Genomic DNA, 26,638 nt, shown 5'->3' with positions numbered 1-26,638 from the left:
TCAAGCTTTTCCATGTCTCAATACAGCGATATCTGGAGTGGGCACGGGTGACACGCGCTTCTATACTTGCACCCATCTGTCAGCACGGGACGCCAACCTATCCCTCCCACTGTTCCCAGTACATACAGCTGGTCAGGTTTATCACTCGTACGCCCGGGGCCTATTTACCAGGTATGGTTGGATTGAAAGAGGTCACTGTGCAGTACAGTACATCAAAACACACGTGCAGTCTCTATTAAAGGATTTAAAGGGCCGCTTTTCCTGAAATTTGTGAACAATGTCTTCAGGACGGAGACATATCTTTGTATATATAAATATCAGTTTCCGGTCAATACCAACAGATTTAAAGATTTACTGAAAACTAGTCTTCACTCACAATTGTCAGATAACTGAATTTCTCTTTAAGAAAGGAAAAGAAAAAATGTGTGAGAGGTATAGAATGTTATATTTAGACAACATATGTTTCTTTTAAGCTTTTGAGGCATTGGATGAGTAAAAAACCTAAAAAGATGGTTAATGTGCTTTTATTGAACTGTAGCCTACCTTTTATCACTCTGCAAACTTACCATAAAAAAGACACATGGACTTAAAGTACTAACTTTTAATTGGCCGTGATGAAACTTTAAGCAATGTAGAATTCACAGCGAGTGACCACAGCAACCGTAATCTGATTCCTTGGTAAAGCTAACCAAACTGATTGACACGTAAAGGAGCATTAATTTACTTTTTGTCAAACTAACTATAAACACAACATAACCTTAAACCTTAGTATTCATTAGTAGTTACAAATCTCACTCTCAAGCTGCTAAATGCTCCATTATTTTGTCTTTAACTCTGACGTTTATTCTGGGCTTCCACATGACATCATTGGATCTTTTGCTAGTATGAAACATTGACTAAAGCCTTTAAAACTTGTGTTCTATTGACCCTGTGGCCAGGGGCTATGGTATAAAGTCATGTGTCCCCCATGTGGATAACAATAGTCTCAGTGAGGGAACTCCCTGTGAGCTTATTCGCCCGAACCTCCTATGTCTGAAATCGTGACAGAAGGCTGATCCGGGCAAAGTAGGCGCCGGTGTGGTACAGGAGCAGAGATTAAGAATGAGAGTGACGGGGCCTCACCACTCTCACCGCACACATATCCAGTTACTCATCAGAATGACACAGATAATACTTAATGCTCAGTTATTCTAGCGCCACGGACTGTCCAGTAATCCAATATCGTTACAGTGCAATGCGCTGGACAACATAAATGACACAAGCTTTAGCTCAGAGACACAAAAATAGACTTTATAGAAACTCCTGCCTCACACCAGAGGCTCTGTTCTGAGTCCACATTCAAAACAATGCTGTAGTTTGGCCAGCAGAAGCGTAAGTAAGTACATTTACTCAAGTTGAGTACACATTTCCAAGTCCTTGGGTATTTCCGTATTGTCTCCACTAGTTTACCTTTTACTGGACAGACTTTAAAGAAAAAACTTTTGCGTCCAGTATATCTTTTATAGAAATGAATTATTACACCCCCACTGCTGAATTGCTTTGACCACACCCAACCCTGACTTCATTAAGAACTCAACTATCCATTTCCTACGTTTGTGACTCGCTGAATCTGTCCAGAGACAGACAGAAATACACTTGATTAGATTCACTGAGTGGCCTCCATCGTGGTTCCTTTTTGCAACGACGACACAAACACACACGGACAGCCACAAGTGAACACAACACCACTGGTGCGGGAAAACAAACTGTCAATTCAAATGTTCAACCATGTGTGTTCTCTCACAGACACCCAAAATAAAATTAACCAAATGTTCTCTTTTGGGGTACTGTGCACTTTGAACGAAACGTTTCGGGCAATCTGACAGCAGCCCAGAGACAGGATCACTGGCATGTTCCCCGGCACTGGTCAAGCTCTCAGATCCCTGAATCATCCATGCCCATCCCCAAAATGGCATCCCTGGCCACAAAGCATCCACCATACCATCATCATGACTCACCCAGACGGCCTTACTGAGACCAAGAATAATTGCATTCAGATGAATGCATTGTAAAGCCTGTCTTTCTTTACATTTGTATCTAAGGGGGTTCCCTTCAGGGGCCAAAAAAGGGCCAAATAAAGGTTGTCAAAATGTGTGATTAGGGATGCACTTTAACATGCAAATGCTTATTTGCTTATTTGTTTTACGTCTTTTTCTTCATTTCTTCATCTTGGCAATAAAATGTGCAATGACAAGCCGGAAAGTAAATCATGCAATATACTGTGTCTATGCTACTTGTGACGTCTGTCCAAATATTCAAATGCTGTGTTTTTTTTAGTTGCGCTGTGACACAGAAATGCTTGACAAATGTCTTGTTGAAGTCGCATCCAGGTCACAACTGGAAGTAGTGGTGATTCAAACAATGTCGGAATCAGAGGGAGACCCAGGTCGCGCCCATTCTTGATGGTCACCCAGAGGTGGCTCTCAGCAATCTGGTGTGCAGCAGAAGCAAGAAGCTCTCTGGCAGCAACTGGGAGAGCATGGCGTAATGGCAACTCCAGACCTCCCGATCGCCGAGCTACGTGAGCTAACGAGGTGGACAGTTAGCCAGGACGTAGTCGATCACTTGCCAGCACCGGGGCAGAAGCAAGCCAAGAAGGCGGGTGCATCCCAAGCGACGCAGGAAAAAAGAAAATACGTCACGTCTCGGGCGCGTTCTCCACCCGCGATTCCCGCCCCATCGGACAGAGACAACGCCATTTTTTTCACCCTGCAGTTGCCAGTGCCAGTGTTGATGCTCGCCTGCAGTCCCTGGAAAGGCGCCGAAAGGCCTAGGCGGTCTATTGGTCGCCACCATGGTGACTGACTGCCACCAATAGACATCTAGGCATTTGCAAGTGAACTGTCGTTTCAAAGGGTTTGCGTCCTCACTAGGCCAACGGCAACATGTAGCGAGAAATCTGCAATCTATGGTAAGTGCCCCAGGTCAGGTGATCAAGAAAGAAGTGAGGAGGAAGTCTTTGCCCCTTTCATATCCTCTCCAATTTCGGTGTTTTGCACAAGTCCCATAGGTGTAGCAACAGGTAAGTATTCTCCTCCCCGTTTCGGCCAGTTGGCAAGCGTTATCAGCCTCATTCCGCCCGAATTGTTACGCCTTCATTACGCCTCGGTTTGCAATGCCATTAAATTTATTAAACTAGCAGGACAAGGAGCATGGCTGTCCAAAGTAGACATCAACGACACATTTAAAATAGTACCTATTCATCATTCAGAGTGGCATCTGTGTGTCCAGATCCTGCTTCACCAAGTTTGTTCATGAATGCAGCCATCAAACTACTGCTTAAAGGCATTGTTGAATCGCCTCCCCAAAATTGTGACATCAGACAGCCTTCCACGCTTCCACAGAACTTTGAGCAGGGGTTTTCTCGCTCTACCTGCGACACCTCGAAGCAGTGTTTTTATTAGCATTAGCATTAGCATTTTAATTAGCATTTGAAGACCAAGTTGACTAAGTGTCTTTGCTACTATGTTCTCGCCCCATCTAGATACTGAAACTTTATCTGTCTACCTTCTCAAAAGATTGAGACTGTCCGCAGCAGATTCAACTCAAGTATCTGCTGAATGCAATGAGGTTGATGAAATGTACACCCCGAAGCTGTGGCCAGACGGGGCGCTATTATGAGCCGCGCAAGGCGGGAGTCAAACCCTGCCCTCGCTGTGGGGGGGATATCTGTGCCTGCTGGTGCTATGAGTTTATTCAGGTTTTTTCATACAACCGTGTGGGCCACGATGCAGGGGATAAAGCTCGCCGCATGGTGGTTGACAACCTTTGTGAGATACTACAAAAGACATTCTTAGCAAAGCACGATTTGGAAAAGTAAACTCTCTCAATGATAACTGGGGAGTCTACAACTGAGATTGGGAATAGTTCAGGTAGGATACCAGGGAGTGTAGCTATTTTTATGTAATAAGAAGCTCGACTCATTGATAAATGTGGTCAGGCTTGGTGTTGACTTTGGCATTGGAGTACAGTTTACTCACAATGATAAGGAATTCATCATTCTAAATGTCTACACTCAATGAGGATGAATATCTAAATAGGCTTACCTTCATCAATTCCTATATTTAAGATAAAACTTCCTCTAGTATACATGTCATTGGAGAAATGAATGCAGACATCTCAGACACCTGCTCATTGTTTGCCATGTCATGGCTGGACCATTGTATAAGTATAGCTGATGCACAGGCTTCATTTGGATGTATGGGCATTCTTTATGGGGCAGCAACAACTAATCATATAAAATTTTCTATGTCAATAAATGTTGATGATTTCCTGGTACTGGAATAAGTGTCAATGCAGAAAAACTAAACCGGTCAACTCTCACAAAGGAGGACTTGTAGCCTTTTATGCTCGCACAGATATATCTGTATGGAATATTCATCTACCTAGAGATGCAACTGTAAGAATGTGGAGCATAGGAGAGAGCTCTGCTCCATGTATAATGATGTAGTGAGTGCTTTGTATGAAGTAAGCCCTACTACAAGAATAAAAGCTTTTAAATCATGGGCTGTCGCAGGGTTTATACAAGGTGAAAGATATTGAGACGAATGTGTCAATGGCAATAATGTCAAGAGATGTATCAAGCTATAAATAAGCTGGCTTATGGCAAAGCAAGTGGTTTAGACCATATTACTGCTGAACATCTAAAATATGCAAGACAGAGGATAGCTTTTCTTCTTCCCATTCGTTTTACCGCCCTCACAACTCATATCTTGTTACCAGACTCAATGATGTATGTTCTGTTAGTGCCGGTCATCAAAAACAAAGATGGTAAGGTAGGTAGTCTAGATCAGTGATTCTCCACTGGTAAAAACCCACCGTTTTAAATTTCTTTTCTTTTTTTAAAATTTGAATTAAAAAAAAACATCCTGTGATCATCCTGTGAATTTATTTTGAAGGGACTTTTTTAATGTAGTGGAGTGTCGTTTTTTTTTGCTGGCTTGTCGTCCATGTTTTCAGCAGCTGCCAGGTTGGGTCAAACCATTCTGATATGGGGGAGACATTGGGTTTTTAGGATAATTAAACATCCTGAATATAAACTTCAGCTCATGAACTTGATTTTGAATAAATTTGAGATGTTGAGAATGTTCCTTCCGTCGCGGCCTGTCATTAAGGGGTGATGGTGGGTCCCGGAGCCAGACCAGTTGAGAGCCACTGGTCTAGATCATTACAGGCCCATTGCGTTGGCCAGTATTCTGTCAAAAGTCATGAAAATAATCCTAATGCACAGAATAAATTAGTTTATTTACTCCTCAGATAACCACTCTGGCTTTAAAGCCAAACATGACACTGACTTGTGTACATATGTTTAAAGGAAACGTTCTCGCAGAAGTTTAGTATGTGTACAGGTGGAGGGAAGTTGTCCCTGTGAATTACCTGTTTTCTGTCAGCGTTATATCACACGAAAACAACTGGGCCTGGTGTTCCAAAGGGGATTTAGGATAAAAGTCAACCTCTGACCTAGCGGAATGAATGTCAATCCCCCCACCACCCCCCCAAACACACGCAAACACTACACACAAAAAGTCAGCGGGGCTTAGTGGAGGATTTAAGCAGAGGCTCGTATTTCTCCCTCAACCTCTCAGTGTCACAGTGTCAACACAAACTGGTGGTATAAAGTTACAACTTGAGAAAAATGGACTTACTCATGGTGTGAAGAAATGTATGAATGAAACAAGTACATAGATATATTACTGTAATTATCCATTTGCTATTATTAATTGTTTACTCTGTTTATGATGCTGTTGTTTATTTAGGATTGCATTGCATGGATATTTGGTCAATTTGTGCAAAATGAATGTTGCATGATATTTTAATTGCATACTTTGCATAATTGCAGTGTATGCAGTAACTTTCATTTCATGTTTTGTTTAATGGTAAACTGACTTTAATAAGCTGTATTTATAGAGGTGCATTTGCGTCTTACTACCACAAGGTGGCAGGGGAGAGCCACCGGCCCAAGAGTCCTCTGCTAGTGCCACGTTATTTACACAAAGCCAAACAGTTATGGTTGCCATGTAAGATCTACCCTACATGGTGACAGATCATAAACACCACCCAGCGTAGATTCATGTATCTCTTAAAATATTATTCACCAACATGTCCTCCTGTCCTCAGTCACTACATCTGACCTCTCCAGCAAAAGAGCCACAAAAACAGCCACTGATACTTTAATAAAATCAACCCGCACACACACCTTATCTCTTTATATTATCATTTTGAAGTGATGCCTAATTTGATAGGTCCTGCAGCATCCCCACATCCTCCTCATAACTAGTGCCCTGACAGACTTTTAAGATCCAGCTTGAACGTGTCTAACTCTTGGGGCAGCTACATCCAGACACATCCACAAATCGATGTGCAGTAGCCGACTGCCTTTCCGTGGGATTCGGTCTGAGCATTGATGATGACATTACAGTACAAATCTGTCCTTATAAGTAGCAGAGCACTCAATAACACCTGGCCCTCTCCACCCACCTGCTCACCTGTTCCCAGTTTTCTTTTCAGCCCTGTAGATATTTAGGCCTGTTCAAATTATTTCCTTGATAAACTGGCATTCTGTTACACTTGCCTGTTTTGGAACCTTTGCTTGATTTTTTTTTGACGATCTTTGCGTGTTTGGGCTGCCTTTCAATATTTATCCCTTGTCTACCTCAATGTTTGCTCAAGCTTTTGTGCCTTTTATAGGATCAGTAAATCCTGGAAGTTTATCTGCAATTGGGTCCTGTCAGCTGTTCACAACTCATAGGTTTAGACAGAATGCATGTTTTTTGCTTGTGTCGCTGTCGTTTTAGGAGATTTCTTGTTGGCTCAGTGTTATGCCTGTGAAAGGCAGTGGTTCATTCTCAGAATGTACGATACTAGCAGGAGGAGTCCAGCTGAACTTTAGTAAACTTTTTACGATTGGGACAAAACTCTAATTCCCTAAGAAGCATTATGTTTTCACATATACATTCAATTTATCCTAATAATCATACTTCTGCGACCCAACAAGGGCAAAGGCAAGAAAGCACTTGTGTGTGTGTGTGTGTGTGTGAGTTGGTTTGTGTGCGTGTGTAAATCAGGCCCTGATGTATCGGCACGGGGCTGTTAATGAGTTACGCAAACGCTTGAAACGGGAAACCAACGCGAGGCCAGTGGAGTGCAGGCAAAAACAGCACGATCCTCAGAGTCCTCATTCCAGAGAGACACACAGGGAGACACATAGGGACAACACACAGGGACACACGGAGGGAGACACACAGTGCTAGGAGACATGTTAAAAAATACAAATCTTGCAAGCCTCCTTTCCTTCAATATTATTGTGTGTGTCTGATCAATGTACATTAATGCACTGTTACATTGAATAGCTGATGATTGAGTCAATATTGTCACAGATAATAAAAAAACACATACTCAAGATATTTATAGTCAGGGTCATTTACAAAACTTCATCTATCTGTGTAAAAACATATTTTCTGAGTAAAATGGGTCCTTTATTTATGTTCTTTTGAATTACTTAATTACTTTTAATTAGTTACAGTTAATTCATCAAAGTCCCCACTAAGTAGCGAACAAATAAAGTTGCAAATATTTACTGTTAAATAGTGGGTGCAATTGATGAGTGCAATATGAATAAATGAAAATGAATAAATAATTGTTGAATTCCAGTCTTTCTTTTCGAAAAATAATTAACTGGAGGAAAATACTTGATACATCTGACTCAATGTCATCCAACTTTCCGTTTCAGTGGGAAATCCTTCTACTATCTTCCAACTTCCACTTTTTATGTAATTTAATGGCAAGCACTAATAAATACAACAATAATACACGCACATCTACAGTCGTCTTTGTCTTGATAAATATTTAAATCCATCACAAATACTCTGGCTCCTATCCTCCATTCCTCCGGTCGTTGTGTGCTAAATTCGTCCCGAGTTATGTGAGTGGGGCCGGAGAAGCCCTAGTCACGTCAGACATGCTTACGCGTGTTTGCGTCACGCCAAACCCTTTGTTCGCACTGTATGTCCTTTCAACAAGACATGCTACAGTGGACCTCAATGGATGACTTATCGAACCTTTCTTAGCCTTTCACATCCCCCATGTGACTCACAGCTGACGCATATAAATAACACAACACTGAAAAAAGTGCAAAATAAAACATAAAATGGCACACTCTCATCAGTGTCATCTGTGAGGATGCCAATTGGTGAAACTACACCGAGTAACTAAATTGTTATCTCAACAACAAACAAACAGTTGTTTATGTTAAATCACAAGCTTCTGTGTTGTGTGGACATAAACACTCGAAGATTTTAAGAAGAGCTCAGTCTGATCCGACTCTCATGAACCCATCTTTCTATCACTGTCACCTTTTCGGCTGACTGGTGTTTTGTATTCAAACCGGTAGCTGAAGGAGAAGGTCCTTCACGTGTGTTCAGGTTAGTGGAGCTTTTTTACGAATTCGACTTATCTAAAGAAATCCTGTAATAAGTTACAGGGTTGTTTCAGCACCTTGGACAGAGGTCACTTAAACTGAATCAACCTGTTCTGCAACCACATTTTACAACGTTCAACTTGACTCCTGAGAACAATCAGGTCTATTATACATGTAACACCGTTTTATTCAACTTTAAACCAACATGACATCCCATTATGTTGACATATTTGGAACAAACTGTGTGGCATAGATGATACATTAGAGATAAATTGAGTAGTCCAAAGACCCTTGAGCCTGACAGGCTATAACAACTGTCTCACTTTATGAGGAATAATAATAACGTTGTAGCAAACATAATATGGGCAGTGTGACGGCCCCCTGGCTTCGAGCCGGGCCTGCTCGGTGTGCATGTCCCTGTCCTGCCTTGCAGGTTCAGGGTAGGAGGAGCTCATCAGCAAAATCGGAGAGGCAAATAAAAGCAGAGGCTCATGTGAATGAAGTGCTCTTGAACAGAATTTAGACGTCACTGCTGGTGACAAGTGTGACGCACGTAAGATGATGTAATGTTTTCCATTTGCTGTCCCGTGCTCACATGCCGGCTGCAGCTGGATGCTTTACTTGCCAAAAACTATTGGTGCTGCATTATGGTGTCAAAGCGACACGTTCAGTTCACTTCAGCAGCTCAACGCAACAGCAAGAATGATGAAGATCTTAGGGACTCCTCAGCTGATTCGTTTTTACTGACAGCAAAGACCAGCTTAGTCAGCATCTCTCTGCTTATCCAAGACAAAGTCTGAAAGATGTCAACCCGTTTACATCCCCAGAAAGACAAACTCTCTTCTCAGAGTGAAAGCAGAAACCAGGACACCAGCAGATAGAACCAGCATTGCTGAGATCGGATTGTCCAGGGTCTTCTTTCAAAAGTCAAAGGTATGATTATCATGCCACATAAACGCAATGTGCGCAGCTAATGCATGCTCTGCTCCACCAGACAGGGCTTTGCTGCAAAATCATGATTTAGGGAACTCATTTTCCAATGGCTCCAGTCCTCTAAATCTGTTAATTTGTTGTCAATAAAAGTGTCTTCCTCTTTCTGAATTCTGCTCTTGATCTTACTTTAACGGCAGAAAAAAAAGACAAGGCCTGAGCTGACAAGGGTATGTTGACTCAGTCATGTATGAGATTATGAGTTTATAATGTGCACCAAAATGCACCACTTACTGTTGTAATATTTAAAAATACTGAAAGTGGGCAAAAAGAGCTTATTGTTTTGATGCAAAGAACTTCGGCCAGCTACACACAAACACAACGTAAACACAACTTCTCGACCGAAAGACTAAAAGCTAAAAACAGCTTTGGTCAGAACGGGGAAAACCTTGAAAGAGAGAAGCAACCATCTAGTTTGAATACCTTTGGCATTCAGGCAGCGTTAGCAGGGGCGATAATGTGATGACATCCTTTTACTTAATTTCCGCTTCATGCAGGCCTGCAGCTGGTTAGGCTCAGCTATAATCCCCCACGCGACAGCAGACAAACAACGTCATTCGCAAAACCACTCTGCTGCTCATTCAGAGTCAATGAACCTCTGGCACGTTCCCAGATTCTGCTGTTCACAGGTAGCGCAGGTGCACGGACCCTCCTCGTGCTTTGTTACCTGTACGCCCGCAGGCGCTGCGGTCCTTCCCTTCCTCTTGGCGTAAAATAGTTTCCACAGCCGTCCCCACAGGAAAGTGGCCACCACACACACACTCCCTAATATCCAAATGTCTTTATCCCTCAGGACGTTTTCCATGATGGGAACCTTCCTCTTCCTGCCCCCCTGCTGTCTGCCTGTACAGGCTCTCTGTGTTTTCTCAGCCTGTCGGCGAGAATGATTCTCAGGCGGCAGGCAACGAGCTGTTGGCACGGGCCGATGATTATGAAATGGCGGGGCTCATGCTGTGCATTCAGTCGCGGACTCGTACGAGAACACTGAGTTGTTGCTGTCCAGCCACCTGTCCACCAAGCCAACCATTCACCCGCCACGCGGCTTCCTCCCTGCCTCCCACCCCCGGGACCTAAAAGGAGAGAACATGCCTTCTCCGAGACGAGAAGGGGACAGGTGGCGTTGGATTCGGGTTGTCGTTGCTGTACGCAGAATCACATGCTGGCATGTTAGTGAGAACCCTGAGGTATCTCAGACACAGCACTCGACGCACGCATGCGTGCTCCTAAGTATAACTGTCAGGCAGTCCCTTTGCCTGTGTTTAGCGCCGTGTGGCAGGCAGGACGATGACTGCGCACTCTTGTAGATTAAAAAACTTGCAGCTGTGTGGTGCATTAGTTAAATGCTTAGGTGCAGAGTAAAAATGAGACTGACGAAGATGGGGAGAGAGATCAAAATGCTAAGTTCCGATGTTGAATTATGAAAAACATACAAACACTCCTATTCTTATGCGTATTACCCGTCAAAATTGTGGACACACTTTCTCATTCAATTCAATGAAAAAGTGTGTCCAAACCTTTGACTGGTACTGTATGTTCAGAAGGAGCCACCAACAGACACAAATGTACAGATCCTTTCTATTTGTGCTGTCGGCAGAGGACAGCAGAGGTTCCTTTTGTGTGCAACAGCTGTCTGTCTGCTTGGTAGCTTGAATTTTAAAGAAAATCGTACAAGCAGCAACAAAGATTACACTATCCCATCCTTCTGTAGAGAGTGGTCATTGCCGTATTGATCTAGAAAAATAAGTAATTCTACAAAAAACTTGGGATTAGTGAAATAAAAGACAAAATATATCTTTCAGTCACCCATTTCTTGCAGATTGTCAAAGAATTTTCATGATTAAACAAGCAGCAGCAGGTGGGGGGCCGGTAAGGTCAAAGGGGGGTAACGAAGTGTGGACCCCCCAGGGGAAAGATAAGAGGAAATCTGATAAGAACCGCTGTCCAGAGCGTGGCCAGAGTAACGGGGTCATCTTAATAATGCGTGTTTGGGACGAGTGGGGCGGTGTGTTGTCATTAATCGAGGAGAGAGAACAGAAAAGAGGAAAAGTTCAAAGGAACACGGTGCTGGTGCAAAGACGCAACTGAGGTCAGAGGTCAGACATAGAGAGAAAGGTGTGAGAGTTATTGACTCACAGCGCCTCCCGTGTAACTGGAAGGTTTCCACCAGGCACTCTGTGGGGGTCACTGCGGTATGTGGTCGGACAAGACGAAAGACGGAGGGAACGGAATCCAGAGCGTGATGTGAAATCACTTTCCTCTTCTTTCATCAACAGAGATCGGCTTCAATGGTCACCGGTTCTCATGCTTCAGGTTAACTTCTATACACCTTAGAACTGTGGAAATGATGGTAATGACCGGAAAAGCAGCTGCCCAGTAACCAGTAGGACAAAATATACCATCTGGTAAGTACACAAGAAAATTTAACTTCACACTTTTTAATCACTCCGACGGACATTTACATTCAGTTCCTCATTATCAATCCCAGCCCAGTGTTTGAATCCAGATATGCGTGTCTGGTGTGAACTGAGTTGATGTCTAGTAATGTAATCTTGCCATTGGCGGCTTCAGTGTCGAAATGTGAAAAAAAAGTATGTGAGTTACAATCATTCGATATTAAACATAAGGTTAAGTATTACTGTTTAGTACTTTTTATAGTGAGCCAGCCTACATGATTGCATGGTTGTTTTGTGGAACATAATATTTTTGTGGAGTTACTGATACCACATCACTAATTGAAATGAATACATGACATATTCTCTGGATGCTTTAACTGTAACACTTGCAGAGTGCAGGGCCTCTGCATTTATTCTCCCAAATGAGCACGGCCTACTGGCCCGGTGCCGCCATCATGTGGCAACCAGATGTGTGTGCGCCAAACATTCATTTCGATCTGTGTTGTACCGTGCGTGTGTGTGTGTGTGTGTGTGTGTGTGTGTGTGTGTGTGTGTGTGTGTGTATGCTGTGTGTGGAGGACTATCAGACAGATCTGCAGCGCCCTCTAGTGAGCTTGCTTTATTCCACCTGCCGGGGCTCGTTGGGCCTGTGAACAGGTGCAGAGAACCAGAATAGTTTGCTGTGGTTTATTTCGGTTCCCTTCTTCCTCCTGCCGCCCACCACAGACTGCTAATTGTGGCTCAGTCATTAACCTAAAAAAAACGTAATCTAACTCCGGTAAATACTCACTGTGTGACGCACTAAAAAGGCCTTCCCCATTCTATTGGCCATACTTTATTGCTGGTGAATAGTTTTAAAAAACACTGCTGCATTCTTTGGAACAGCTTTTAACCCATGGGTTGACATTCATTTGTGAAAAGCAAGCTGCATGTTTTTTTCTTGGAGAAATAAGCATTTCGAGATTTGATCAAGTAGGTGCAGTTAAATATGGCAGTAGGGTGGCAGAGTTAATACTCAGGTCATCAGTTTGAAGCCTACGCATCTAAAGGAACAATACAAGGAAGCAACCGGGAGTATGGGGAAAGTTCTCCACGATTCACACAGGCATCAAATCGAAACCACTTGAAGGCCGTGCTTGTTACCTGTTGGTTCCCCCCCTCCAGCTCCACATGCTTGAGCTCCCAGAAGCAGCGCATGGTCTCCACCTTCTCCAGGTGTCGGTAGAAGGCCAGTCGGCCCAGGCGGAGGCTGTTGCTGCGGTTGCGGATGGCCTTCAGCCCCTCCATCTTTTCAACGATGGGGGACATGGGCATTGGGGGAGGAACAGCAGGTGACGTGAGTTTGACATTCTTCTTGTCGGAAATAGACTCATTACACAAAGTCGTGTCTGACCTGAAATTACAACAAGCTGTATATTAACGTCTGTTCACCAATATATATATATATATATATTAATAAATAAATAAATTCACAATGAATCCATCCACACATCAGCTCTTCAATATGGATCAAATCTACTATTGCTCAAAGCAGTCCAAAAATGAATTATGGCATATAAAACTTTCTGGTGCCAGATTTTTAATTGTGAATATTTGATGATATATTTGCTAATATTTTGATGCTTTATTTATGTATTTCACATATTCAGGTTTGAATCACGCAAAAAAAAAAATCTTAGGCATTGGGATTCTGGGGAATTTGAAAATACGTTTTCTCATAATTCAAGCAGTAATTGAGTCGAAGCTCGTTTAAATATATATATATATACTGTATGTACGTGTGTGTGTAAAGCTACTTTGACCAAATAAGCAATTTGAAGACCTTCAATTTGACCTTAAAATGACTTTGGGGTCAGCGAATTCACACAAAAAATCGGAATACATTGACGACACTGCTGCAACAGTAGAAACAGTATTGCAAAATGCCTCATCTAATTGCCCACTCCTGATATGCATTGTTGAGATTGCAGTGGCCACCATATGCTTGGACCCAGCCCCCCGAGGGCAGCAGTGTGTCTGATCCAAATGGGATGACTGATGATGTGCTGAAGAAATCCAGCCTGACGCCTGCGGGGTGACAGCTGGTTTTCTGCTTCTTTCTACCTGTTGAGCCTTTGGGGGGGGGAGTCATGGAGGATCACAGGGGATATTTATACCTCCAGAGTGTAAATGTCCTGCATTTTGTTTGACAATTACAGAGGTCAGAGTAGAGTGAGGGTAGTTTCAGCACAGCGCACCGACTGTGTTGCAGCCAGGGTTGTTCTTCCGAATCTCAGTGTTGGATTTCAACACAAATGCTGAAACCAAAACACCTGTCACTGTTTTTTATGTTGGACTTTTAGGATGCTGTGATTTATTTACTCGTTATATGATTTATTTTTTCCTAAATTGTATTAATTTACTTGCGAATGGGTTTGGAATGCAGATGCACCAACTGTGCAGATAAATGTTGCTAACTAAAAGGTGAATGGTTGAAGGTAGAGAATAATTTTAATGGCTGTGTTCATGACGAGGTATTTCCATAATATTGGAATTCTAATTTAAGTAAAAACAATGACTGGATAGATTAAGGCCTGATGTACCCTTCAGGCCAAACTGCACATCTTAACAAAGCTCTTATTATATTACATTATTTACTCATTTGCAGATGTTGATGAGTGGTTGTTTGTGCCAAAGTGAGCACTCTACTCTTTACTTAACTGTAAGCAAATGAAGTAGACTCATTTTTCCAAATCCAGTATGAATCTAACATGTCTAAATGTTCCACTGTGTTACATGTTACAGGCACATACAGTATATCACATTTTACCGGTAGCACATGTGCTCTTTAGTTTTCTAAACATTTAAAAGCAGATGTTTTATTTGTAGTATTTTTTACATCTATATAGTTTTACTGAGTAAAAGAGCTGAGTACAAACAACAGACAAACAACAAGGTGTCCAACCTGACCACTACTAAATGTTGTACTTTGTATGCCTGTTGTTACAGAGTCAGCTGGAGATCAGAAGACTCCCAACGCTTGTGAGCGGCAGCTTGACCCAGGTCACCCACTTTAAAGGGCTTTATTTTTGGGTGCCCCGTAGCAAAGGGCGAGGGTCAGGGAGCGCGCCATCGCCAGAAACGGATGGCACACATCGCTGAAAACCCGTCAGACAAGAATTAAAGCTGAATATATTGCTTTTAATAGTGGTCACTTGGACTTATTGCGGTTGTTGCTTTGAACCCCCTTACAATAGGGTATTGTGTATGGTATGTAGCTGTGTTTTATTTGTTCATGCATGCCAGTAGCTTTAGCATCAATGACTAAGCAATGCTGTAGTTTGTGTATATTTATTTAGCTTGGCGGCCCTTGGTAATCCGCCTCTATAAAACGGCTGGGGGATTCCTATCTGTCTTCTCCAACATAATCCCTCCATGTAACCGATAGGAAGCCACGCATGAGTCTCATAGCTCTTAAAGTAGCACTGAATCATGGAGGCCCCAGAAGACTGAATAAGTCCACAAGCGTGTGTTTAGATGATTAAAAGGGGGAGAAAAAAAGTAGGAAGCATTCCTCAAAAAACGCATAAAATGCTAAACCTGCCACATTAGCAAAATGATGAGAGAGAACATCGGTGTGACAACCTTACCTATTCACATTCATTCATTCATTGCGAGTGCGTGGGGCACATGGAATAGAGAGGATGCTCTGTTAACCGCAGGGTTTGTAGTTCGAAACCTGCACTGTGTCAAAGGTGTCTTGAGCAAAACACTCAAGACCCTAACTGCTCCCCTGGTGCCTTTAAAGCAGCACACTGCTCCCACTGTGTGGGAAGAGCTAAATGCAGACAATCATTTCCCTACGGGGATTAATAAAGGATACTTTCTTCTTTCTTACACACTGGTCGTCCATAGGGGGATTAAATCCATGCGCACAGCAAGTGCTGATTATGACAGCCGTGCTAAGCGGAAGAGGCATCATCACAATGTTTTGTCACTGTTAAATAGTTTCTCCATGTTCAGGACCGACGCCAAATGCTGTCTCAGATTCTGTTAATAGCTGAGGGCTTATTGTAACAGGCTTATTGTACAAGCCAGGGACAAAGGAGAGCGTGGAGAAGAGAGCCACTATAAAAGACAGCAATAAAACAGTGACAAAACAATACACAAAAAGCCTGCCTGCTCCTTTAAACTGATGTAACGCTTCTTTTTTAAACTGAAATGAAAGGAATAAAGGGGGTGAATTTCCTTCAAGCGATGACAACATTTGGGAAGTACTCTTGCTTGCTGTTCACGAATACGTTTCTTACGATACAAATATTTTATATTAAGTATTTAATTTGATCTGAACAGCAGGGGGACGCTCAGCTCTGATCTGGCCTGGTGTACTTGAACAGGGCACAATGACGCGTGGTGAGCTAGTTACGCCCAGTTTAAACTTTATGTAGTATTTTCCAAAAGGAAAATTCTGAATTTGCCTCGGGTTTATCCGCTTTGTTTTGGTCGCTCTCAGCTAAGATGACATCGTGGATGAGACACGCATAGTCTGTAGCATACACGTTGGCTTGTGTTCATTGCTGCATCCGTCCATATAAATACTTATGTAAAATATGTCCTAACTCACTGCCAGGGTTTGGTCTTTATATGTGAGCATAATACAGAATCAACAGGGCAGATCAGGGGGGCTTTTTTTAGGTAACAGGCCAGGTGGGGGAGTACATTTCCTGGGGGCCTGAGTGGGAGGGGTGGCTTTGAGTGGACGCTCTTCACTCCAGGGTGCTATCTCTCTCTCTCTTAGGGGCCTCTGTTGTCCTGGTTTAGTAATCGCATGGAAACAACCATCAAAGCCTGTAATCCATAGGAATGTGGGAGAGTGTCTCTGAGTGTGTGTACAGGGAAGAGAATAGACCGGCATACACGGAACATTATCATCCCAAAATTGCAGATGGTCTCAACTAAGTCAAAGTAAGCAATGCAAAGTACAGTAAACACATGTCCACAATCTTCTTGAGACTTGCTAACGGACAGACAGCTCCACCGCAACCTCATTCACCAGAAGGAAAACGTATTAAAAACACATTTAACAGTGTGCTCAAGTGACCTGAGGATCTTCCTAAATGAATAGGCATGTTGACGCCAACACGATAATATCAAGTGATCAACAGGTTTATCTTTCCCCGTCTAAACCCGGCATTCCCTCCTTTCCAGCATGCGAGCTTGCGGCGGCGTTGAGCCGGGCCGGAGCCAAGTCGTGATCAAAGTTAAACTGCCGTAACTCTCGGGGGAGTCCGACGCACTTGACTTGCACTTTGAGAGAGAGAGAGAGACGTTGTCGGGCGACCTGGAAATTCTGCTGTAACTGCCATGTACACTGTGCACAAAATAAAGACATACACAAGTAGGGTGACTCCCCACAGGCTTCTCACAAAACACACAACGTTCACACGCTCACACACCAACTGTAAAGTAATTGATGATACACGCACTCAACGGACATGTTCGGTGCCAACAGTCCTTCCAATCCGTCACACTGACAACAACTCGCCAACCTTTGCAGAAGAGTGTAACTGTAGAGCTTCCACTCTTTTACTTTTCCATTTCGTCGAGAAGAGGTGTTCTCACATGATTGAAACATTTTCTACCTTATTTATTTATGGTGGAAAGCTGTTGTTGCCCACTTTATTGAGCTTGTGCAGATGCATCTAGTTAAGCAACCCTCAAAGTATGATATAGGAGGTCTTAATTTGAAGGGCTTGAAAATTATAATGACAAACGCGTATTTGCGTGTGACAAATGAGTATAGCTGAGTGGTTGCAGCTTTTTCCACATAGCTGCAACTTGTTTCATGACCTTTAACTTCATGTCATAACCTGCCTCCTTCTCTTTCTTCCATTTCTTTGCTGTCCTCTGTCAAATAAAAGCTAAAATGTACCCCCCCCCCCCCCCCCCAACCCCATTTTCGGTTAGGTTTGGTTTTTAAAATCAAGATATTAAAAAAGTTATTTTTGTAGTTATTGGAAGAAAAAAAATTATAACTTCAAGCCAAACAGATTAAACGTGGACTGAATAAATTATGATGCCTGGTAACAGGAAAAGTGGGACCCTACACTGTCCGTAACTAACACCACAAGAAGAGAAGGTGCTAGAATTCAAAACATGGTTTAAGGATGCTTTACATTTCTGGGTAGGTAGGTCAGAAATATCTATTTCAATTAGCACCATTGAAAATATTGATCATATAGTTGCAAAGAAAGACTCACCCTTGGTAGTTGGGCACATTTGAAATCACCAAAATCTTCTTCTCCTTTCCTCCCATGTCTCTCATTGGTGTGATGGAGTCAGACTCTCCAGGTTTCCTCTCGTCCTCCACCGGTTCGCCTTTATTAGGTCCTGGCACCGGAAGCCCTCTGCCTCCCTACAGGCAGCAACCAGCTAGCGCGAACGGATCCAGTGTGGCAGACAGACGGACCAGGAGCGGCAGCTCATCGGGAATCTCTGGCTGCTTGTGGCTCTCGGCGCTGGGAGCCACAAGCAGCCAGGGATAAGCACCGGAGGCGGAGTGGGAGCAGAGGGGGGAGGGGGGGGGGGGGCAAGAGAGGGTATAAGAGAGGAGGAGGAGGGTCTGCTCTGGGACACAGGGACCACAAGCAGAAACTGGGTGGAGGTAGTGTTCCAGGGAATGTGGCTTGTTATAATGGAACGGATGGCATGCCAGAGTGCCATGTGTCTGCCATGAGTGGGGATGAGAGAAGGAGGAATACGGCATGGGGGGAGGAAGGAGAAAATATACACTGGGGTTTAAAGCAGTATTCTCCTTTGTGTAAGTGATAAAAAAAATAGCGGCAACTGGTTATTGTCATTTCAGAGCAGTCGATGAGAAAGCAACATTATGACCAAGTTATCATTGTAGCAGTTGTAGTTGCAATAGTGTTAAGTAAAGTTATTAAAAACCACTGGCTGCTGTGGATACTGCTACACTGAACCAAAAGAGTTCAGCTGCAGGCCTGGAAACAGATGAAAGCAGAGTCGGGTGATAATTATTTTTGGGTTCATAACCATGACACGCATATTGTCACTCGAGCTGTTGTTGATGAAAATATTTTGAGTATAGCAGCATACATCTTTAATCAGTTTAAGCAGGATGGAGGGGCAAGCAATGCAACTTAGTTTAGACTGTAAATACATTGATTTATCGCATCATTCTATTCATTCAATATTCTGTGCTCAAGTATCTATCCTTCAAGTGGAAATGAACACATCAAATAGATTCACATCATTCAGAAAAAGTATGGGTTGCTTGTGTGCAAAAGAAACAGCACTATACACTATACACAACAAAAATGTTAGATCTCAAATCATTTTGGAATAAAGTTCCTCCAATGCAGGGGGGCCTTTCAGCGCATTGCCTCATGATCATCAGTTGTGTTCATCCCCAACATTTGTCGTTCTCCTAACCTTCCCAGTAGTGAGTCTTGGGTCCTGAATCCTCCCTCACGCCTCTGACGCCTTCCCCCCTTGCATCTACCTTCCCTCTCTGTGCTAATCGGTGACAGCGGTGCTCCCGGCTCTAGGAGGTTTAACAGTATCGCTGCTGGACAAATGTTTGTATAGACGTGTGCTTTATTTAGCTCACTCGCGATCATGTTGGAACAATAGTGACGTTGGCCACAGGAAATACGGCAGCGGAGAGTCTACAACAACAACAACAACAAATGCCATCAAGATGAGCTGCAGCAACCGGAACACTCAATGCTACACTTTCCATTGACAGCTTCATATTTCACTGTGAGATAAGGTAGATAGCCAAGAAGTGTCCCCAACACTCTGCTGTTCCTACCTTCCTAAGGGAAGAGTCTTTATCTGTAACATTTTTTTAAACATGCCAATGATACGGGAGTTAAACAGTGTGGGGCAGGCTGACCTGACCACCACCATCGGCCTTCACCCCCATAGTCTGTTTTAGACTGGGTCAGTCAAGAGACAGCATGCCTTTGTGACACAGCCGCATCCATACCATGATCCACCAAGAAAATCTTTAGCAAAAATGAATAAAATAAAGTGAGTTTTTTTCTCAACAGAATATATCAACATTACTCTAAAATTGAGTTAATTTATGTAGATCAATGAACAGAAAAAAACAAATACAAACATAAAAACATGAATGAATAAGACTAAGATCCGTAAAATCTTAGCAATGTCACACAGCTATTCCAGACAGGAAGTCATGAAGATATATCGAGACAAAATGCTGCGTAAACCTTATGTTATGGTGGTGGCAGAGTGTTTAAGTAACAAGTTCTGCAAGGGCCTCAGAGTGCTGGCATCTACTGTATTTCAAAGGGACTCTTACAGAGTAAACCATATTGTGATCCCTGAGAAGGTCAACAGGCCAACAGAACCACCAGGACAAACACTGCTGGGTCCATCATCGCCATGAAGCCGCTGCTGCCGGGGTAAACAGACGGGGGACCTTTAGTTTAGTTTAGTTTTTGACAAGATTCTATGAATTGTCCTTTACGACAACTTTGAACTCATGAGTTTACAACGTCTTTGTATATTGTTCAGGCTCCCTTTCTGTTTGATTCCTTTTCTCAGCCTAGTGTTTATGTTTTGGTTCTTAGATTTTGTATAGTATTCCTCGGCTGAGAGTGATTTTTATTTCTGGGGCATTTGCCTTTGTTAAAACACTTCGTTGGCAGAGTCGTGCATTTGGGTCCAGGACCATCGTCCGGTTGTGACATTTTCGGTCAGCACTCATGCTTTCTAACTTCATACTGTTGACTCACTGAATCATAGACACACATGCACAAGTGGTCGCAGTATTCTTAGACCAATTTGTGCTTTGCTGAATGTCCCTCTGTGGGTACTTCCCAACTACAGCACTGACTGCTGAGGACACAAGTTACCTTCTTTGGAATATATTCTCTATCAAAAACAAAAAATGCAATTCTGCCAATAAGAGCATGTAATTACAAACAGGTTCTTTGACGTATGGATCAGTGCTTAGCTAAATAGCTGGAGACATCTGAGCAAACACAGAAAGGGCTGGTACATGCTGTACACGTTAGGCTGCTGCAAACTGAGCAGCTGAATTGCTCCAGAATTTGTATCAAGTGAGTAACACCTTATTTAATTGCATCTAAGTGTAGCATCTGACTGTGGAGTGTTGCATTAGGCTGAAGTCAGTATTGTGAACATGCAGCTAAGGTAGGATCTGGTCATATGTCACGCTGCTCACTGCGCTCTGCGTCTGCCAATCAGCTTGCTGCTCCCTCACTGAGAGCTAGACACAACAAAATCCCACATTTTTGCTGTCCTGGTTCCCAGAAAGTGGAATGAGTTCAACAAAGAGATCAGGACAGCAGAAAGTCTATACATCTTCAGCGCAAACTAAAAACCCACTTCTTTGGATTATACCGTGAATAGGTACACACACTTAGTAGTAGTACCCCCAATCTCAAGTAATAAGTACTCAAGGAGTTTATGTTTGTCCCCCTGCAGGCACATGTGTGGAGCTTTGTGAACCAAAGTAGTTGCATTTGGGGAATTGGCAGAAAAAGGTGTGAGCTGATACTGAAACCCAATAATGCACAGACATGTCGTTCATATCAATCTCACAATTTCACTTTCGAAAAGAGAACAAATCAGCAACATATAATATCCAGCTGTACGTAACGGTAAAGACTGGAGACAAGTTCTACCATATGCTGTTTGGGATTAAGTTCTATTTGATGTGCCATGAATTCATGTTCAGCACAGGAAAGCTGTTGGACCTTGGTTTTACACCTACAGCCAACATTGTAATGGCTTTAAACATCTCATCGCATCTGTTTATTCTTTTACCACCTTTGACCACTATACAGCTGTTTTTCCAGCTTAGGCCTCCGCAGCTCGGCGAGTGGGCTTCAGGGGATACAGGCCTTTATTAGGGTCCTCGCTACGACTAGTCGTAGAGGAACCTATTGTATTTCAAGGAATTATTATTATTATTCTCACAAATCCGTGGCATGGATATCTGGACTGTTAAAACATTTCAAAATGTTTGGGTCTCACGTTTGGGTATAAAGAAATGTCTCTATAGCGCCCTCTAGAAATTTAAAAAGGACCACACTTGGCCAGGTTCCACTATCAACTTGATAGTTGGCACACAGGTGCTGTTCGACATGCTCTACAAAAAAGTCAATCATGGTATGCAAATGCACCTAACTAGATTTTCTGCCATTTTGATTTTTGTGAAAAAGCAATTTCTCCTAAACGCTGAGTTTGATTGCCACGAAACTTTCGGTGGATCATTATTGATTCAATGTGCCCTTGATTTTAGTTACCTTTTATTTATAACCTGCACTGGCATATACACACACAAAGAAGCATTCCTATTTAGATACACTTTTAGAAGCACTAACATAATGGCAAACCAGGGGGAAGAGCCGAGCATACCAAGCCCAAGGGTCGGATCCCCATGCTCAGGTTGGGGGAGGTGTTAGAACGAGTTTATTACCCAGTGCAGGTGCTGCAGCCACTATAAGCACACGGTACTGGTCACACGTGCAGCCCATCACCTAATTAGAGGGAGCAGGATATATCCCCTGAGCAGAGCAGCAGGTGGAAAGGAAGGAACAATGAAGAGGTAACAAACTGGACTCACCTCTCACCTCTGGTCGGGCTGAACAGGACCAAGGAATCCGTTACCCGGTGGAGGACACCGGATTCAAGGGACAAAGAGCCGAGGAACCCTTCTTGTTAAAGTTGGCCTAGGCGACCTTTTGCCTCACCTTGTTTTTAAAGGACACTTTTTGTTATTGTGTGTATATATACTGTCTCAGGCTCCTCTTTTATCCCTGGCCTTAACTTTCCGTGGGTTCCAACAAAATAGATACACAAAGACACACTAACTAGATCAGGGCTGTCAAACTCATTTGCTCTGACGGCGCGGCTGTCACCCGGCGGACCGCACTGGGCGGGCAGCCGGACGCCCCCGGCGGGCCTTGAGTTTGACACATGTGAACCAGATTGTCTACCGCATCATGGGCGATGGTGGCGCATGGAGTGGTGTGATGTGCTGGGAGCTGCGAGGTTGGAGGTTTGAATCCTGGCTGCTCCATGTGCCATGTTGAAGTGTCCCTAAGCAAGAAACCCAACTCCTAATTGCTCCCCAGGCCAAATGTAGGCCATGGGTTACAATTTGAGATGAAGTCGCTTTGGATGAAAGCATCAGCTAAATGACATGTAATGTCAGACTGCACATTTCTATATTGTTCAAAGTGACCATTACCGCAGAAATGTTCAAAACAAAATGACAAACTGAATGCAGAAAATATTACCAACAATTCATCTGTGTATAATATTACTTTGTGAAAAATTTGACCAACACGGACAGGAAGCACAGGATGGTAAATTAACGGTATTTATTGCCACTAAGCAAGGAAATAATTGCTTTTGTGAGGTGTGCCTTCTCAGTCAGTAACATAAGTTATGTAATCGGATGTGTGCGTCATAAGTTGTTATTATTTCAGGTTGTTGTCAGCAGGAACCAAACCTAACGCAGGACCTAAACACAACCAGGCAGATAGAATACCATGTGCCCAGGACACCCCGAGCAACACTGAAATAGTCCTCCAGGAGCTCCAGGACCAGGTGCTGCAGCAGATGCTGTTGGTTAAACACAAACACGCACGCGTAGGGAAACCAGTAGGTGTAAAAACCAGTAGGGATGTAACACCGAAACAGCGATTAGCTGGAGACATGCTCCATTACGACGCTCTGCTGCCCCCTTCCCTCATCAGCTGTCTTGTCTGGTAACCAGCTAAATAAAACAACTTGACGATTTCTTAGTGTAAATATTGTATATTTTTATAATGCTAGTAGGCAATTGTGTTACAGCTTTACATAATTTGTATGCATCCAATCAGCTGCATCTGGCTGCAGGTTACAGGCTCCATCAAATAAATTGTTACAATAGAGAGGTTTCTACCTTTCCACTACTTAAAGGCATACAGCAAAGCAGATTTCATTACACTAGTAGTAGTAGTATTATTAATATTATAACATACACTTAAAATAAACTGCTAAGAGGAGAAAACAAACATAGCAGGAATAGAATCGACATTACATCTGATCAATATCTGTAATAAACCATGTGATATCACATAATGGCAATAACATTTAGACATTTAGTTGAAAGATATTCATGTGTGTGTCATACACCTGCTTCCAACAACCTTCCAAAGTGCGACTGTGGGTGAGTGGGGAGCGCCGTCGACCTCCAATCAGAGGGTTGGCAGTTTGATCCCAGGTTAACCTGCATGTCAATGTGTCCTTGTGCAAGACACTTAACCCCAGCATTGCTCCTCTAGCTGTGACTACAATGTGTGAATGTTGTTGTAAAAACAACCCACTATGGCTCTTGCAGGTTTTGCAGACACTCCTCTATTTCTCTACACTTTGGGTGCCATCCTTTATTCTTCTCAAGAACTCTGATGCTGTTCTCACGAGAGAGGGATGGTATCGGTATTGCTGCTGCCTTCATGTGATAATCTATTGACTGGTTGTCATCCTTTAGATCGAAGAAGAGATATTTTGCATAGTGGTTGTAAAGCACCTGTTTCTCTGCAGGTTCCAGCTCCCTTTTTAGCAGTTGTTGGTACAAACGTTTGGCTTTAGCCTTGCTGTGATTGGACTTTGCATATATATTTGCGAGGTCCATTTCCTTCACAAGGGCCAAATCAAGGTAAAGAGAAATCACCTCCTTGTGGAGACTGACTGCTTTGTCAATCATGCTCTCATCTACGCCACTCTCACTGAAAAAAATGATCTTCCATTTGAGAGTTAGTGCAGCACATCTCTTCAGATAGCGTTCATCTGGATGGTTTTCCAGAGCCTTTTCTGCCAAAACAATGGCCTCATCAATTAATCCACAGATTCTGTAGACATGAAGTATTGCACTCATACCACTATAGCTGCTGACAGGGTTTCTTAAAATCCTTTCAGCTAAGTCACGTGCTTCGTCTTTAATGTCTGGCCCTTTCATTGCACGTAGCTGCAGGTAGTAAGCAGCGAGGTACAAGTTCTCTGGATCCTGTACCTTGGCGTCTCTCATTTCATCCAAGATGTCAGCCTCCATCTCTCTGCTGCCTCGTTTAAAAGCATTCGCTAACCCGATGACGTGACTGGTGTTCCACTCCACCCTGTCTGGCTGCATCCTGATGGCTTTCTGGAAGTAATCTGACACCAGCTCTCGTTTTGCGCTGAACTTCATCAGGGTCCAGGCTTTTTCAGCGTAGAGCTCTGCATGGAGCTCGTCCTCTGATGGAGTTGGGTATTTCTTCTTCAGGGCGTCAACCTTTGAAAGGTAATCATCGCTCTTTGCTTGGTCTCCCAGGAGGTCGTGCAGCCAAGCCAGGTTCCCGTAATTCACCACCAACCAGGGACCTTCATCTGCCCGTCTCATCTGGCGGAAGGCCTCTGCAGCCTGGAGGAACAAACTCAGGGCTTCTTCGGTGGAGCCCAGCTTGCACTGAATGAACCCCCTCAGGTTGTAGATGTGACCCAGCCAGCTGTTTCCCTCCTCCGTGCCGATGTCCACCAGGATGTCGCGGCGACGTAAAAGAAAGATCCTTGTGGTGTCCAGAGCCCAGGTAAAGTGGCACTCCAGGGCCTCTAGTTTGGACCTCAGTGTTGTTTGACTGTGAGCAGCACTGATGTGGAAAAAAATGACAAATATTAAAACGCATCGCTAGGTTAATATAATTTCCTCAGAGTCCGCAGTCCTAAATCCAATTTAGACATATGTTGTAACTGCCTTGTGAGTCGTCCTTCAGGTATGGGACCTCAAATCTTTAGCATAACAAAAGCAATATGTTAACCCTGTCAAAGTATAAATATGCTTGTCGAAATCGATGTATAGCTGTTGTAGACTCCTTCCTTGCAAGAAATAAACAGAAAATACATTGTTGATTCACAAGAGACTTTATAGCTAATTCTTGATTGTATGAGAAAAACTTCCACAAGAGCGGGCAGTGTTGAATGCCTGGGAAGGAAATATTTGAAAATTGAAGAAATATGGACCAACAGATGGCTGCAAAGAAAAAGTATGGTAAGAAGATGAAAGTATAATTATAATTGTAAAGAATAAGCAACATTCCAATAATTTACTCAAACAATGATAGAAATGCAGAAACAGCTCCTCACCTCATGATTCAGCTGTTTCCTCGACTAGTGTTAAGTTAGTGTGGCTGGTTTTGGCTCTTGATGCTGCAGCTTCTCTGGTGTAAATGATAAGAGCTTTATATCCCGTTGCTGTTACAGTCCCGTTGTTGCGGATAGTAGCTGCGTGACACTTTATCACACGCTCCTTGACCTTAGTTTCTGGGAAAAGGAAACCTACGTCATTCTATGATTACAATCCCCAAACACGACTTATTAAAAGTTCTCTATTGAAGATCTTCAGTTAGAAAAATGTATTTTTTCTCAATCTTGCGGAACATAATGCCATGCTGAGTGAAATATTTACCTCCCAATATTCCACATCTGCATCGCTGCACCTTCCTGTGAAATTTAACTATCCATTTGTTGTGAAATGAGCTTGACTTTCGTTTACTAAGATGGTAAACCTACAGCCTCGTCTTAATAAATACGCCCTGCAGATTAGATTGTCCATGATTATATAACAACTTGGTTAAATATTAAAACCTTAGGATGCCACATCTTTATACCTGCACCTTTTTGTCGACGTGGTATGCACCTTTGAACACATCCGGAGTTTATGAAACTGAAGTAGTATCACCCACATCCCTACACAAATCAATGGTCTGTGAGATATTAT

At 43.1% G+C, this 26,638-nt stretch overlaps 2 protein-coding genes and 1 long non-coding RNA gene across 5 annotated transcripts in view; 1 reads left to right on the top strand and 2 right to left on the bottom strand.

The window, feature by feature from the left end:
• mylk4b (myosin light chain kinase family, member 4b) overlaps positions 1-18,277 on the bottom strand; it is a 28,607-nt gene extending 10,330 nt beyond the window's left edge. Inside the window, exons 1-2 of one of the 3 annotated variants that reach the window (XM_037470560.2) lie at positions 18,078-18,277; positions 12,982-13,231 (exon numbers count right to left, since the gene is read on the bottom strand). In XM_037470560.2, the coding sequence (XP_037326457.2) occupies positions 12,982-13,231; positions 18,078-18,142 (315 nt within the window). In that variant the 5' untranslated portion in view covers positions 18,143-18,277. Of the gene's footprint in view, positions 1-10,112; positions 10,546-12,981; positions 13,232-18,077 lie in introns of those variants that run through there. The other 2 variants (XM_037470561.2, XM_037470563.2) reach the window with 2 other exon arrangements.
• Positions 8,995-13,127, top strand: LOC134132197 (uncharacterized). Its single transcript, XR_009956722.1, has 3 exons — positions 8,995-9,388; positions 11,719-11,847; positions 13,003-13,127. It is a non-coding gene; the product is annotated as an uncharacterized LOC134132197 (long non-coding RNA).
• A 4,918-nt stretch (positions 18,278-23,195) lies between the features above and the next one.
• Positions 23,196-26,169, bottom strand: LOC134102904 (interferon-induced protein with tetratricopeptide repeats 1-like). The gene is made up of 2 exons (XM_037470724.2): positions 26,005-26,169; positions 23,196-25,511 (listed from the first exon to the last, which is right to left on the bottom strand). The coding sequence occupies exons 1-2, from the start codon at positions 26,007-26,009 to the stop codon at positions 24,212-24,214; spliced, it is 1,305 nt and encodes a 434-aa protein (XP_037326621.2). The 5' UTR covers positions 26,010-26,169; the 3' UTR covers positions 23,196-24,211.
• Positions 26,170-26,638: the final 469 nt, after the last annotated feature.

Source organism: Pungitius pungitius, chromosome 7, assembly GCF_949316345.1.
Source record: "Pungitius pungitius chromosome 7, fPunPun2.1, whole genome shotgun sequence".
Taxonomy (NCBI): Eukaryota; Metazoa; Chordata; class Actinopteri; order Perciformes; family Gasterosteidae; genus Pungitius; species Pungitius pungitius.
The sequence above is the reverse complement of the archived record's forward strand: the minus strand, read 5'-3'. Positions and strand labels throughout refer to the sequence as shown.